General features: G+C 39.8%; 1 protein-coding gene across 1 annotated transcript in view; it reads left to right on the forward strand.

Annotated features, from left to right (window-relative positions):
* PARD6G (par-6 family cell polarity regulator gamma) overlaps window positions 1-10780 on the forward strand; it is a 121654-nt gene extending 110874 nt beyond the window's left edge. The window contains exon 3 of the mRNA XM_061593603.1: window positions 8156-10780. Coding sequence (XP_061449587.1) covers window positions 8156-9015 — 860 coding nt within the window. The 3' untranslated portion in view covers window positions 9016-10780. The remainder of the gene's footprint in view (window positions 1-8155) is intronic.
* Window positions 10781-13391: the final 2611 nt, after the last annotated feature.

Consider the following 13391-nt stretch of genomic DNA (forward strand, 5'->3'; position numbering starts at 1 on the left):
CCTTGGTAGTTAGTGACTGAGAATGGTCAAGGTACTGAATCCAGAACCACCCCTTCTCTCAATGAACACACCAGGTTAAATAGAAGTAGCTTTATTAAGATATATAAGTGCACATAAAATATAGCAGCAAGTAATCCTTTAAGACCATACACCCAAACAGGGGTTTAGGTACTAACAAGAGAATTCATACACACAACAAGAAAATAACAAACTAACTCACCTAACTACTTACACACGAGGTAGTTGGTTGTGTGGCATCCCTCCTAAGAGAGATGGATGTTCAACATAAAGCAATGGAACCAGACATAGGTTACCTTCCCATAAGCAACCCCTGGAACCATAAGGCAGAAAGGATTGGAACTCTGGTGCCAAGTCAGCATAGGCAGAGAACAGAGAACAAAGGCTAGGGGTCTCTAGCCCTATACTTAAGGGGAAAGGATCCTAACGGTCCAAGATTAATTGACCAATCAGGAATTAGCTGATGTAACTTTCTTCTCGATGTTTCCCACATTTTCGCGCCTTGCAGGCCCCCCTCCCAACTGTGTTTTCCAACGGTACAGGCCAAGGATGACCTTGGGTACCAGGCACTTGCTAATCAGCAAAGATAAACAGGTGCAGCTTGTTAAGGCTTCTTCTAACCGTCTTCAGCTGGGAAGTGAAACTCAGAATTTACAATTGGCAAAGGCTTGTCTTTTCCAACTGTAAAACCTCCCAGAGTCCCTTGCTGGATCCAAAGTGTTGCTTTTAAAATTTTTAATAACTCATGAACATTATAGGTTCATGACAGTGGATGCTGAGTTTTCTGCCTTACTCACAGGAATCTTGTTGTGGTTGGTATGGTATTGCATTTAGGAAATCATCACTGTCATTTGTTTTTGTTTTTCTGTTTGCATGTCATTTACCTTTAACCTCATTCCCTTATATTCATAGAAGCAACAACACTGGTTCCATGCGCTCGGCTCAACCCCCCTAAACCCACTGATGATGTGCCTTTTTGGTTGCATGACAGTTTGCTTCTTGCCCGTGATAAAAGAGAATTCACATACTGGGAAGTGTGGCTGCAATTGTTGTAACCAAGCTACTGCCTATGATGATAGACCAAACCATGTGTGTTCTCTCTCTGTCAATTATTATTCACTGGAATTGGGTTGGCTGTCAAAGTGAGTTTATAGCAGCCCACAGGGTAGGCAGGAAAGGATAGAGAACCTTCTTAACTCTTACTCATTTCTCAGACCTCTTTCTGAACTGAAGGGTCAAATCCGTAAAGAAATTTGGAGCAGCCATGTTAAAAGCCATGTTGCTGTAAACCGCCCAGAGAGCTTCAGCTATGGGGTGGTATATAAATGTAATAAATAAATAAATGGTAGGGCCAGGGCATTCCAGGCAGGGGTTGCCAATCTTGCTTGGATATGGATATCTTTGCAGAAGAGCCCTAGTCAAGCTTTACCAACAGCACAATGCAAACCATATCTACTAATCAGTAAGCCCTGTTGAGTTCTATGGGACTTAGTCCCTTAGTATATTTAGAATTGCAGCCTTCAGGGGCATCCATCTTTACTCCTGAGTGCTCCCATCTAACATCTCCACAAACACTAGGCTCCTTTCTTCCTGCAGTGCCCTTCTGGTGACTGGCCTGGCCTGGCCTGAGGGCACTTAAACCCTTCTTGCTAGAAGCAAGTAGGCTAGATTAAATGTTCCCTACCAGACTCTAACTTTTAGCTAAGATTTCTGTCTTAATTTCCAATCAGATAAATGTTTTTGTTTGAATTGTATGTGCCAAGCAACTGTGGTTAATGCTTAAGGTGTCATGCTTAATGACATCACTTGGGCCCTCCCTGAAATATCAGTGTTTGGGATGCCTCTGACCTGGCCAACCCTACTGAGTTGTAAATTATCATGTTTTAGTAATCAGATTTGCATCATTGTTTAAGAAATGTGTGAAGAACTATGATCAAACTTGATTTAAATCGAGGGTTTCTATTGGTGGCTTAAATCACCTTGATTTAAATCCATCCATCCTGGGAGCGAAGAAAGCAAACTAGCCAAACCAACTTTTCCTTGTTAACTGCAGTGTTGCTACGAAATGGATAACTTTCCCACCACCACCCTAGTCTGGTTGCCTCCACTAAACAACCCTTTTGGACTTATGGCACTTAGACGTGGGTGACTAATAAAGCCTCAGACCCACCCAAACAAACTATGTTGTTACTTAAGGCAAGTTAACAAGTTAAACAGTTTTTGATAAAATTATTTTTACAAGTTAATTTAAATTAATTACAAAAAAATAAAATTGTAAATAAAAGACTAAGTTAAAAACAGGTATTTAAAAATTCAAAATGTAATTACAATCAACAGTGAAGTTAAGAACAGAATAAAACATATATCAACGTCTACATGTCTGGATAAGCTTGTCTGAACAAAAATGTTTTTAGCAGCCACCAAAAAGAATATAGCAAAGGCACCTGCCTGGTGTCAATAGGGAGGGAGTTCCAAAGTGTGAGTGCTGCATGCTAAAAGATCAATTTCATAAAAGTGCGGAATGAATATTATGTGGTACCTATAAAAGTGCCAGTTAGCTGCAGATCAAAGTAGTCCAATGAGCATATAATTTTACATTTTGACTAGTTCCCAAGAAGACCAAATAAAAATAAAACAGATAAAAAGATCCAGCTATACCTGTTTCTAGACTGTTTTCCTAACTAAGCCAATACTTCTCAGTTTGCATCTATCAGTTCAGCTTCTGGGTTTCTTTGCAGCTTTATCTCCTTTCTGCCCCAAACATGTTTTCTAACACTTTGCAGTGTTCCAGCTCTCTTTAAGTGTTTAAGCCCTCTATTGCATCTTTTCCACTCTCTGATTCTACAATTCTTCTCTTCAATAAATTGCCCTGTTTTCCAACTCAACTTATTTGCAATTTTTCACATACACACACAACTTTTTATCCACTTTTTCTCCTTAACTGCCAAGTTCCCAGGCTGAACGTTTGACTCTCCTGTGCAAAACTTCCTCAGCAAAACAACCCCATGTACTTTTAACCTTCCTGAGAAGTTTTGACCCTCCTGTGCAGAAGAATCTCTAAAGCAGCTTTTCTCAAGCTGTTGCCTTCCAAATGTTTTAGACTACAACTCCACCTGTATGGTTGTGTTGGCTGGGACTGCTGGGAGGTTAATCAGAAACACCTAAAGAGCATCAGGTCGATGAAAGCGCTTTAAAGCAAAAGCGATGATTTCACAACTTAGATGTTACAACCAAAGCCCAAATACAAAATGTCTGAAAGTCCTATTCCTTCACAGAGAGAGAAGTCAAAATGGAAATCCACATGATAATTATAGAGTGAGGATGGGTCAAAAGAAGTTTTTTTTAAAAAAAAAATGAAAATTTGGGAAATCATGACTTGTCTGAATACAGTAGGGAAGGAGAGGGAGTGAGCCAGGCCTAGGGGGATATTTTCTTCTGCTTGCTTGATTTCATCAGTTGGTTGTTTTGGGGTGTGCATATACATTATCTTTTGGCTAAAATACATTTGGTCGTTCATGCTAGCCATTTTGTAGATCACTTAGTTCAAAAAGGTGGGATATGAATATTTTAATAAATAAAAGGAGCAACTATTTCACAAGAAGAGCAGTGCAAAAGAGTAAAGAACTGGAGTTCAGGCTGGAATGAACAAAAGACAGGACAATGCTTTGGAGAGAGCCAGAGCATCAGCTTTGCTGTTGACTTTTTTTATTATTATATTCTTTGTTAAGCCCCTTTTAATAAACCTCTTTTGGTACAGTGCATGTAGGAAAATAATCAAGACTTTCTTGTGTAGGAAATTTGATCCATCAGGCTTTTTTTGAACTGATGGTACAGTTTTTCCCCCCCAGGGGTCTGTGGATAGGATTGTAAAAGCATGTTACTTTAACCCAAAAAACATACTACCCGTACAACTATAAATTCAGCCCACATTTTCTTTAGCATTTGTTTTTTAATTGCTGTGCTTGACTACAACATGAATCAGTTTTGGTTGCATATTAAATTGGATTTTTCTTCATTGCTTTTCCAGATTGCTCACTTGTATCTGACTTGGACAAAGGAAGCAGTCTAAGTCAAAGTTCACTATATATCTGTTTCCCTTTTGAATCCTTCTGTATCTCTGCCTGTGCCATCACTTTATAACAAATGATGGAATAAGTTCCCCTGCCAGACTTTTATCATTCCAGAAACAGTGTTTCTCTGTAGAAGAGGCATGTGATACTGATTTTTTAAAATATTTTTGTAAATTGACTGTGCAGAGTATTACTGGGTGACGCATACAGCCCTCCCCAGTTTTATGTTATCTTTCTGTTTACTTCTACATTCAGTAATGGAGATCTTCTGCATTGAGGGAGCATCCCGATGCTCTTAATGAGCTTTTGGCTTCATTCCCAAAGTTGCCCAAAGTGCTGCTCTCCTTAGTGGAAGTAATTCTGTCTTTGATGTAGTTTCCAGAGCTGTCAAGTAATGTTGCACAGTTCCCAGAGGAAATAATGCACTCGGAGTGTATGCAGACTGAAAATGCAAACTCCAAAATGAATTCTTCCTATAGGAGTCTGGCAGTCTGGTTCTCTGTGGAATCTTGCTTGTTTACATAATCTTATCTGGCTATGCTTTGGAATTTCATCTGGCAGACAATTCCTATGAAAAGCAGCTGTCTAAGCAATGGAAGCCGTGCTTCTGGTGTTAGGGATTTTGGTGGTTGTTGCCGTCAATAGTAATACCTTGCTCGAAATATAATTTTCCCCCTTAGACCAGATGCTCAGTGTTTAGATTCATCTGTATAGGTCCCATGAGACTTTTCTGAAAATTAAAAGACTGTTTAGAGTTAAGTTGACATTCAGGGACTACCATTAAGGTTAATATTGAAGGCATTCTTCATCTGTGTGTTTGATCCTTCTCTTTTTCCAGAAATAGGGTTTTTAAAAACAAAAATAAAATGCATCATTGTGTGATAAACCAGAAAGTGTAAAGCTAAAAAAAGGTGTTAGGGGGAGAGAAAGGAAGTCCTAGTTTGTTGGAAAGTGCCATCCTATTTCTGTCACACTTTTTCTTTAGGAAATCTTGGAATGAACATTATCAGTCTGGCCTATGTCTTTGTTTCCTCTGAACATCTTAATGCTGTTTTAATTTACATCTCTATTATCTTAGAATACTGATTTTAAGAGGAATGACTCAAAAGATAAGCAGAATGCAGCTGAGGAGGTTGAGAGAGTTAAACAAATAGCCCTTTATTTTCCAAAAGCTGTGGAGATAAAACAGTATCTTCCAGTGGCTATTATGACCACACACAGGAGGAGGCATAGGCATGTCCTAACCTCATGGTTACTTAACCAGAGCCATAAATCAAAGTAGCTTTGCAAGTAGTCATCAATTCATCAACCCCACCCACACAACCAGTTGCTAAAACTTGTCCTGGCATTCATGGTTCATTTTGGCATCAAGAAAACTAGGGAGCAGTAACAGGAAATGTCTGCCATGCTCTCTTGTGCTTGACATACTTTTTGATGTCAGGCTCCTGGGGAAAGGGAACTAGCTTTCAGAGCCCTGGCCTTGTCAAGCAACTAGAACTATTTTTGATTACTTTCTGCATGCATGTACAGTACCTTTTTAAAACTGAAAACACAAGAGGCTGTCTTGTGCTTAGACTTGTGCTTGGCTAATTTCCTTGGTTTTCCAGAACCATATTTAAGACAGCAGAGTGTGTGTGGGCTATGCTGCAGAATTTTCTCCTCCCCTTTCCATTCTTAATTAGCTCTGATTAAATCATTTAAAAATACGGTTTCTTATCTGGCCCTTACATTGTCCACAAGTCTTCATCTGTGCCCATAAACCCTGGTTTTCTTCTGATGATGGTTCTTTCAGTAACTTGAATGAAGCCAGAACTAGGTTCAAAGTAGACGCATCATTGCTTCTGGCACCATCACCTTGCCATTGGTCTGCTCCATTGGGATATGGTTAGTATAACTGGGGCTCCGAGTAGCTTGGGCTTATCAGTCCAGTCTCCAAGCCCTTGTTAACAGAGCATTGGGCACAGAATGGCCATCTCTGTCCCTAGTTCTGTGTAGCTTTTCCCTTTTCTCCCAGTCCCAATTTCTCCCAGTCCTGCTACTAGGCAGTGTGGAAAATGAGGAAATTGCTTCCTTAAAAACATGCTTGACAAGATGCCAAGGTTGCCAACACTAGTTATCTTTTGGAAGAGATATTTCTGGGAGAAAAAAGGTCTCCCTTTTCCAGGAACACTTGACTGACTCCATTGCACTATCGAATTAATTGGAGTTTTTAACAGATGACATTGTTTAATCTGCCCATCACGAAATAGTCCCAGAGAATATATAAGATCATTAAAACACAATATAATAAAACCAAGATCAAATACACATACTACTATTAAAATCATTATTAAAATAAAGAAAATCAAGTAAAATATTAAAACAGGCTATGAACAATCACAGCTAAATGGCTCATCGCACTCTTCAGCCCCTCCCAAAGGCCTGGCAGTCGCTTTGCTCAGTATAGATCCTGACACCTCACAAAAATATCTTTTGTAAATTGTATGGATAAATAACTTCCTTCTCTTTGTTTTTATATATTGCATGTTTGGGTCTGCTTGAGAAAGGAGTATGCAAAATGGAACTAATAATATATGCTCATTTATAATGTCCTTGCAGAGTAATTGCTGTATTAGTCTCTAAACTGAGACTATTTAACTTATTTTTGGAAACTTCTGTCTTGCAAATTTTAGTATTACTGTATTTCCAACATAACCTGGTATGAAAATTTGTAAAATATTCTTTTCTGGAATGACTGTTGACATACAGGTAATACAGCAACAGCTGTTTCATGTGTTATGCATTGCATAACAGCGCAGGTCTTCACCCATTTTTACAAGCAGCAGCGTGCCAGAGCCTACCCTGATACATGTAGTCAGCACACACATTTGAAACTCTGCTTGTTTTTAGATGTACACCTTAGAACAGGTGTTGCTAACCGCTGGCCATGGGCCACACACAGCCCCCCTAGAGGGTTTTTGTGCCCTTCCAGAGCCCTCCAGAATTTGTCATTCTATTTTTTACTGTTTCTATGAGTTTCCCACTGTGATGCCATGATGCCTAAAATGTGTTGCCCTCCCAGGATCTCCCCAAATTTGTCCATTTTTGAAAAAATATTATATATGACCACTCCCACAGATCCCCTATTGAGATTCTGTGATACCAGTAGGTTTTTGTGATCTCCAAGATCCAAAAATGTTCCATTTTTTTAAAAAACTGACCTTGCTCACTTTTGTGTTTTGACCCCCGGAGAGCTGATGATGGGCCCTCAGCCCAAAAAAGGTTATTCACCCTTGCCTTAGAATACACAGCAACTCTAGCATGTGTGATTTAGTAAATTCATACTATTGTTTCTATTACTGAATTTGCAATGATGATAGTCTATATATTTTAAGTTACACAATGAAATTATCATTAGGATCATAAGTAATAGCCAAGATCATTAGGAAATACATCCACTAGGAGAAGAAAGTGAGTACACAATGTGGATTGCTCCTTAGTTGTCCTTTGATAGCTATGTGCTTGTTTGAAGCATATGGTGATGGGTACTCTCAGAAATGGAATGCTAGGTTAGAGACACCAGTGGTCTGATACAATCTGAAAATTCATACATTGTAGGCAAACTGGCAAGCAACAAGTATGCTATCAGCGGCCCCTGGCCTCATATTCACCCCTGACTACTTCTGCCGATCAGTCTACTTGTCAAGCTCTGTTCTAGACATTTCTTCAGAGGCAAATATGATTTGTTGGTAGCAATGGCCTTTGATTGGCAAGCTCATTCACTATCTAAATCAAGGATGGGGTGCCTGTTGCCCTCCAGATGTTGTTGGACTACAACTCCCATATTCCTGACTGTTGACTATGTTGGCTAGGGCTGATGGGAGCTGGAGTCCAACAACATCTAGAGGGTTATTCCTGATCTAAGTGAAACTGGCAGGGAGGAGGAAGGCGTTCAAAGCAAGAACAGTTTGCAGCATGAGTAAATATCTACATTTCATAAAAGCTGGACATAAAGCTCCATTGCTTGTTGGAAAGATCCTATAAATCAGTGGCTTGTGAAACTAACGTTTCCTCTCCTCTCTTCCCAGATGAAGCAGATTATGGTAACTTTGGTTCAAACACCTTAAACAGGAAAAAGAAAGCTTTGGTGACCCTCCGGAATGACAATCTTCGCAGACGCCCCCACGTTAATATCAGCATGCCTCAGGACTTTAGACCAGTGTCTTCCATCATTGATGTGGACATTCTACCTGAAACTCATAGGAGAGTGAGATTGTATCGACATGGGTGCGAGAAGCCACTTGGATTCTACATTCGTGATGGGACCAGTGTACGAGTAACTCCTCATGGGCTGGAAAAGGTACCTGGCATTTTCATCTCACGGATGGTTCCTGGTGGTTTAGCAGAGAGTACAGGCTTGCTGGCTGTCAATGATGAAGTCCTGGAAGTGAATGGCATAGAAGTGGCAGGAAAAACTCTTGACCAGGTAACGGACATGATGATCGCCAACAGCCATAATCTTATCATCACTGTCAAGCCAGCAAACCAAAGGAACAATATTATTAGAAGCAGTCGAACATCTGGGAGCTCTGGTCAGTCTACAGACAGCACTGCAAGTCACCACAGTTTGCCTTCTTCTCACGTCCTGCAGAACTTCCACCCTGATGAAATGGAGAGTGATGAGGATGCTGACATTGTAATAGAGGGCTGTCTGGAGCCACAGCCCATCCCAAAATCACACAGCCTTCCTTCTGGTAGCCTTTCCCGAATTAATGGCAGCAGTCTGAGCCAAAGACTACAGAGGGACCTGGTACTCAACAACAGCTTGAGACGAGAAAGCAATGGCAATATTCACAAAATTCTAAGTTCCTTAAAAACAGATCCTCGTCATAGCTTGGTTATTCCCAAAGGAGGTATTGAGGAGGATGGAACAGTGATAACACTTTAGTGGGTGTTTCTGAATACATGTGTGTTTCTAGTCTGAAGTGCCAACTGGAACAAATCTGTACGCATCCCGAAGAGAGAGAGAGAGAGAGAATCTTAATTCTCATAGACCTGCGGATGTGTGAAAAACATGTTACTTTCCGGGAATGGTGGTTTTCAGGATTAGACATAAAAATGTCTCCTATTGCAACCCATGAAAAAGTGTAAATATGTTTTTTGCTCCCAGGTTCAGAATAAGGGAAAGAAAGGAGTACTGCATTCCAAAAATACAAATAAAAAATCCTCTGGCTAGGTTACAGAAAATGCTATCTTTGAAACTATGTATCTACTGCATGTATGATTGTACTCTGCATACATACATGTAAATGGTATATATTTTGGTGATTACTAACAACAAACACAGGTAAATGTGAAATGGGCATTCATAAATTAGTCTTGGAGGACTAACGCTATTAAATGGGTTTGTGTCTAGCAGTGCCACTCAGCTGACAGTAAGGCTTCTGTCCCCAGAACAGGGAAGCAGTTACCCCCTACACGACCCCTCCAGATCTTTTCTGGAAGGCCCCCAGCTCTCTGGAGCAGATTTAGTAAAGGGGAATTACAAAAAAAATGCTTACCCCCCTAGTCTGCTGACAGAAGCCTTGCCTTACTGTTGGATACAACACAGTGTGTTTCAATATTTGAGATTTGACTTTCTACCTTTATGCTGCTTTTTAGTTTTACACAGGAAACTGATTATTGCACCTGAATCTGGAGAGGGCTATCTAAAGGAACAACCTTCTATCCTGGAAATAGCATTGAGAGAATGCTGCATTTACTTTTTTAATTTTGGAACAAAACTTTGACCAAATGATTTTGCTTTATATATATTTTTAAAGTGGGATAGACATCAATATTGTTGCCATAATTTTTTTTTATCAGCACCACCTGCTGGTGACTGGTAGTACTTAATTTTTTTTGTATGATGTGAAAAAAAACAGGCAACATGGAGGCTGGTTTAGTTAATGCGCCATCAGGAGGTGTAATGTGCATTCTCTTTTTATTGCTACAATATTTATTAGACAAATATTCCCATTTTAGCAACTATTGGTTTCATTTTCTCATCATGGTTAACAGTACTGAATTTTAAATAAATAATAAATTTGCTTAGGCTGCATTCTAAGGCACCCTGAGAAACTAATCTAAGGCTGCAATCCTAAACCCGCTTATCTGGGAGTGAGTCCCACTGAATTTAATAGGACTTACTTCTGAGTAGACACAGCTGGGATTGCAACCTAAATTTGTCGTACCATTTAGAATTAACTTGAATCCTCAGAGTCTTTAATAATGAAAGGTGGTCCCTCTTGGTACATCTTGATTGTTTCCTAATCTAGATTGTTAAAACTTTTTTTTCTCCTGGGAGTCTAAAATGCTGTAATTCAACATCATATCAAGCGTTTCAAGTAAAGGGTATCTTAGATTGTCAGATCATGATTAGCTATAAAGTAAATTAATAATAGGCTATTCCAGAAGAAACAGTTTTGCTCCTAGCTCTGCTTTTCTGTTCCATAAAATGCCACAAGTTGTTACAATGGTTTAATAGAAACAAATGTTGAATATATTCATGAAATGTCTAGGAAAAAATATAATTGTTTTACAATGTATTTTTCTACTTTTAGCTTTGTCATTTTCTTTGTTTTTTACTGTGTAGTATTGTATATTAAAGCATTTCTAAACAAATGAACTTTCTTTATATAAATTATATCCTATACCTCCCACATCCTTATTTTGTATTATACAGGAACCAAAACATTTGGGGGTTTAATAAAAAGCCTTTCATTCTTGTGCTTGGAATAACATTATGTATAAGTTTTCCTATTTCTTAATTAGAAAAATACCACCATCATTCCAAACATGGATTCTGGTCACCAAAACTATTTGAATAATAACACCTTTGGCGTCTTTGGAAGAAGGTGCAGACTTTAGAGCAGATATCAGGATTCTGTAGGTCTCTGTTATTGGCCTATAACTCCCATCATCATTGACCAATGGCTCTGCTGACTGGGCTGATGTGAGTTGGAGTCCAGCAAAATAAGGAGGGCTACAGGTTCCCTGCTCCTTTAGTGTGTAGGAGTGGGGATTTTAGGTAGCTGCCAAATACTTTACTGTTCAGACTATGAATGGATGATACAGCTGGAAGGGTATGTATATGTGATTGGGAGGAAACTAGATGCAGTTTATTACCTATACCAAGTCAATGAGAGTTTGATGGTCAAAAGCATTAATTGTTGCAGGGGCAGGGGATGGAGGCAGTACAAATACCAGATGCTGAGTGATGTCATCTGTTCACCGATGATAAATTTTAGAGGCCCCCATACCTATGCAAAATGCTTTTGATAAGTCTCACTGTTGTGTAACAAGTACTTCAAGATCAAAAGTATCAATCACAGAAACTTTTTTAAAGGACTATTAAGAATACAGTTTCTCCTACTGACCTCTCCTGGGAAGTTACTCAGGCTGCAGCAGCAGTTTCTTTGTCATTAGCCCTCTTGAGGCATTACAAATAGAGGTTTTAAAATGTGTGGGAAGTCTCCATGAGTTTAGAAGGCTCCCCACTTCAGACAGTCACCTTCCATGATTTGGGGTGATAGAAATGGCAACAATGAGGGGAGCAAACACACTCATTTCCACTCCCCCCCACGTGTTTACTTTCCCCCATTTGTAACACCTGAAGAGGGCTGTACTTAGGTGAAATCTAGTGGCAGATGCCCATAAAACTTACAGCATTCCATTTCAGTGTTATTTTTACTTCTGTTTTACCTTCAAAAGGAAACCCAAAGCAGCAAACATCATTCTAAACTAGTACAACAATACTGCTTAAAGTACACTTGCAGCTACAAACATTCAGTCATTTAATTACTCTTTTTCAGAAGAGGAAGAAAGCAAGATAGCCATTCTGGGGGCAGGGCCAAATGACCATAGATTAGAGCTCAGAAGCAGCCTGTCCTCCCTAAAGATTTTGTATTACGTAATCATCAAAAGAATCATACTCTGAAAGTCTTTTACCACCCTAGGGGTCACAGCACTAATCAAGGTGATGTCATGAAGTACAATTTTCCATTTCTTTTCCCCTGTGTGTGTTTGCATGCATACGCACACAGAGAAAAACCAAACACTTATCTCAAGACAAATGGAGGCATGTTAAAACACTTTGGTGGGGAACTAGATCTTATCTCCCACATTCTATGTGGGCCAAATTTGATGGGTGTGCTGGACCACCCATATGGCAAAAACCTGACATCATAATGAGCACTGCACTTTGAAGCATAGACAATCAGCTGATCATTGGAACTTCAAAGTGCTGTGCAAGGGGCTTGGAAGAGTGCTGTAATCTGCTTTGAAGTCTCACTGATGGAAGTGTGCAGCACTTCTGAAGTTCCACCAATCAGCTGATCATCAGAACTACTGCACATAGAGCTTATGAAGTATCTCTGCTCATATATGATGTCAGGTGATTGGTAGGCAGCCGTGGCTTGACTAAAATGGCCAGGCAGGCCAAATGGGTAGGCCTGGTAGGCCTATTGAGACCTGTGGGCTGGAGGTTTGTTTTTCCTGCTTTAGCATCACCAGTATATAAGATAGCGTGTGCAGAGGTGGTTTGGTTCTGGGTACTGCAGTGAGCACTAAAGTAAAAGGAAGTGGGGGATGATAACAAAAAATAACTCTCTTTACATAGGGCAGGGATGGCATATGTGTGGCTCGCCAGATGTTCTTGGACTCCAACTCCCATCAGCCCCAGCCAACATAGCCAATGGTCAAGGATGATGGGACTGGAGTCAATAATAATAATAAAAAAACTTTGTTTTTACTCCGCCCTTTTCCAATAGGACTCAGAGCGGCTTACAACTAAAAACAACATCATTAAAACATACAGAGTATATTATTAAAAAAGAATTAAACTATAAGGGAAAATTAAAAACTATAAGATAAAAGTTAAAACAGCAAACAGTTTAAAATAATAATCATATAATATGATCACCAAGCCTATAAGACATTAATCCTGGTCGTTCTCTGTCCCAAATGCCCGCTGAAATAAAACAGTCTTGTCGCCGAAAAGACGGCAAGAAGGGAGCTGATCGTATCTCACTTGGGAGGGAGTTCCACAACCCAGGGGCGACCTCCGAAAAGCAACATCTGTAAAGCCACCTGTTCCCCCACCTCTGATGTAGGGGGATTTTTGAGTGTTCCTATGGGAAGGAGGAAAATACTTTTTGGTGTTGAAAAGCACATTTGCTTCTCAGTACAAATTACAATAGGGCTCCACTTTACAGTGATTCGCTAATACCGTGGTCTCAGACACAATTAAACTGAAGCTCCACTCATACGACGCTTATTCCGCTT

The sequence above is a fragment of the Rhineura floridana genome, chromosome 1 (assembly GCF_030035675.1).
Source record: "Rhineura floridana isolate rRhiFlo1 chromosome 1, rRhiFlo1.hap2, whole genome shotgun sequence".
Taxonomy (NCBI): domain Eukaryota; kingdom Metazoa; phylum Chordata; class Lepidosauria; order Squamata; family Rhineuridae; genus Rhineura; species Rhineura floridana.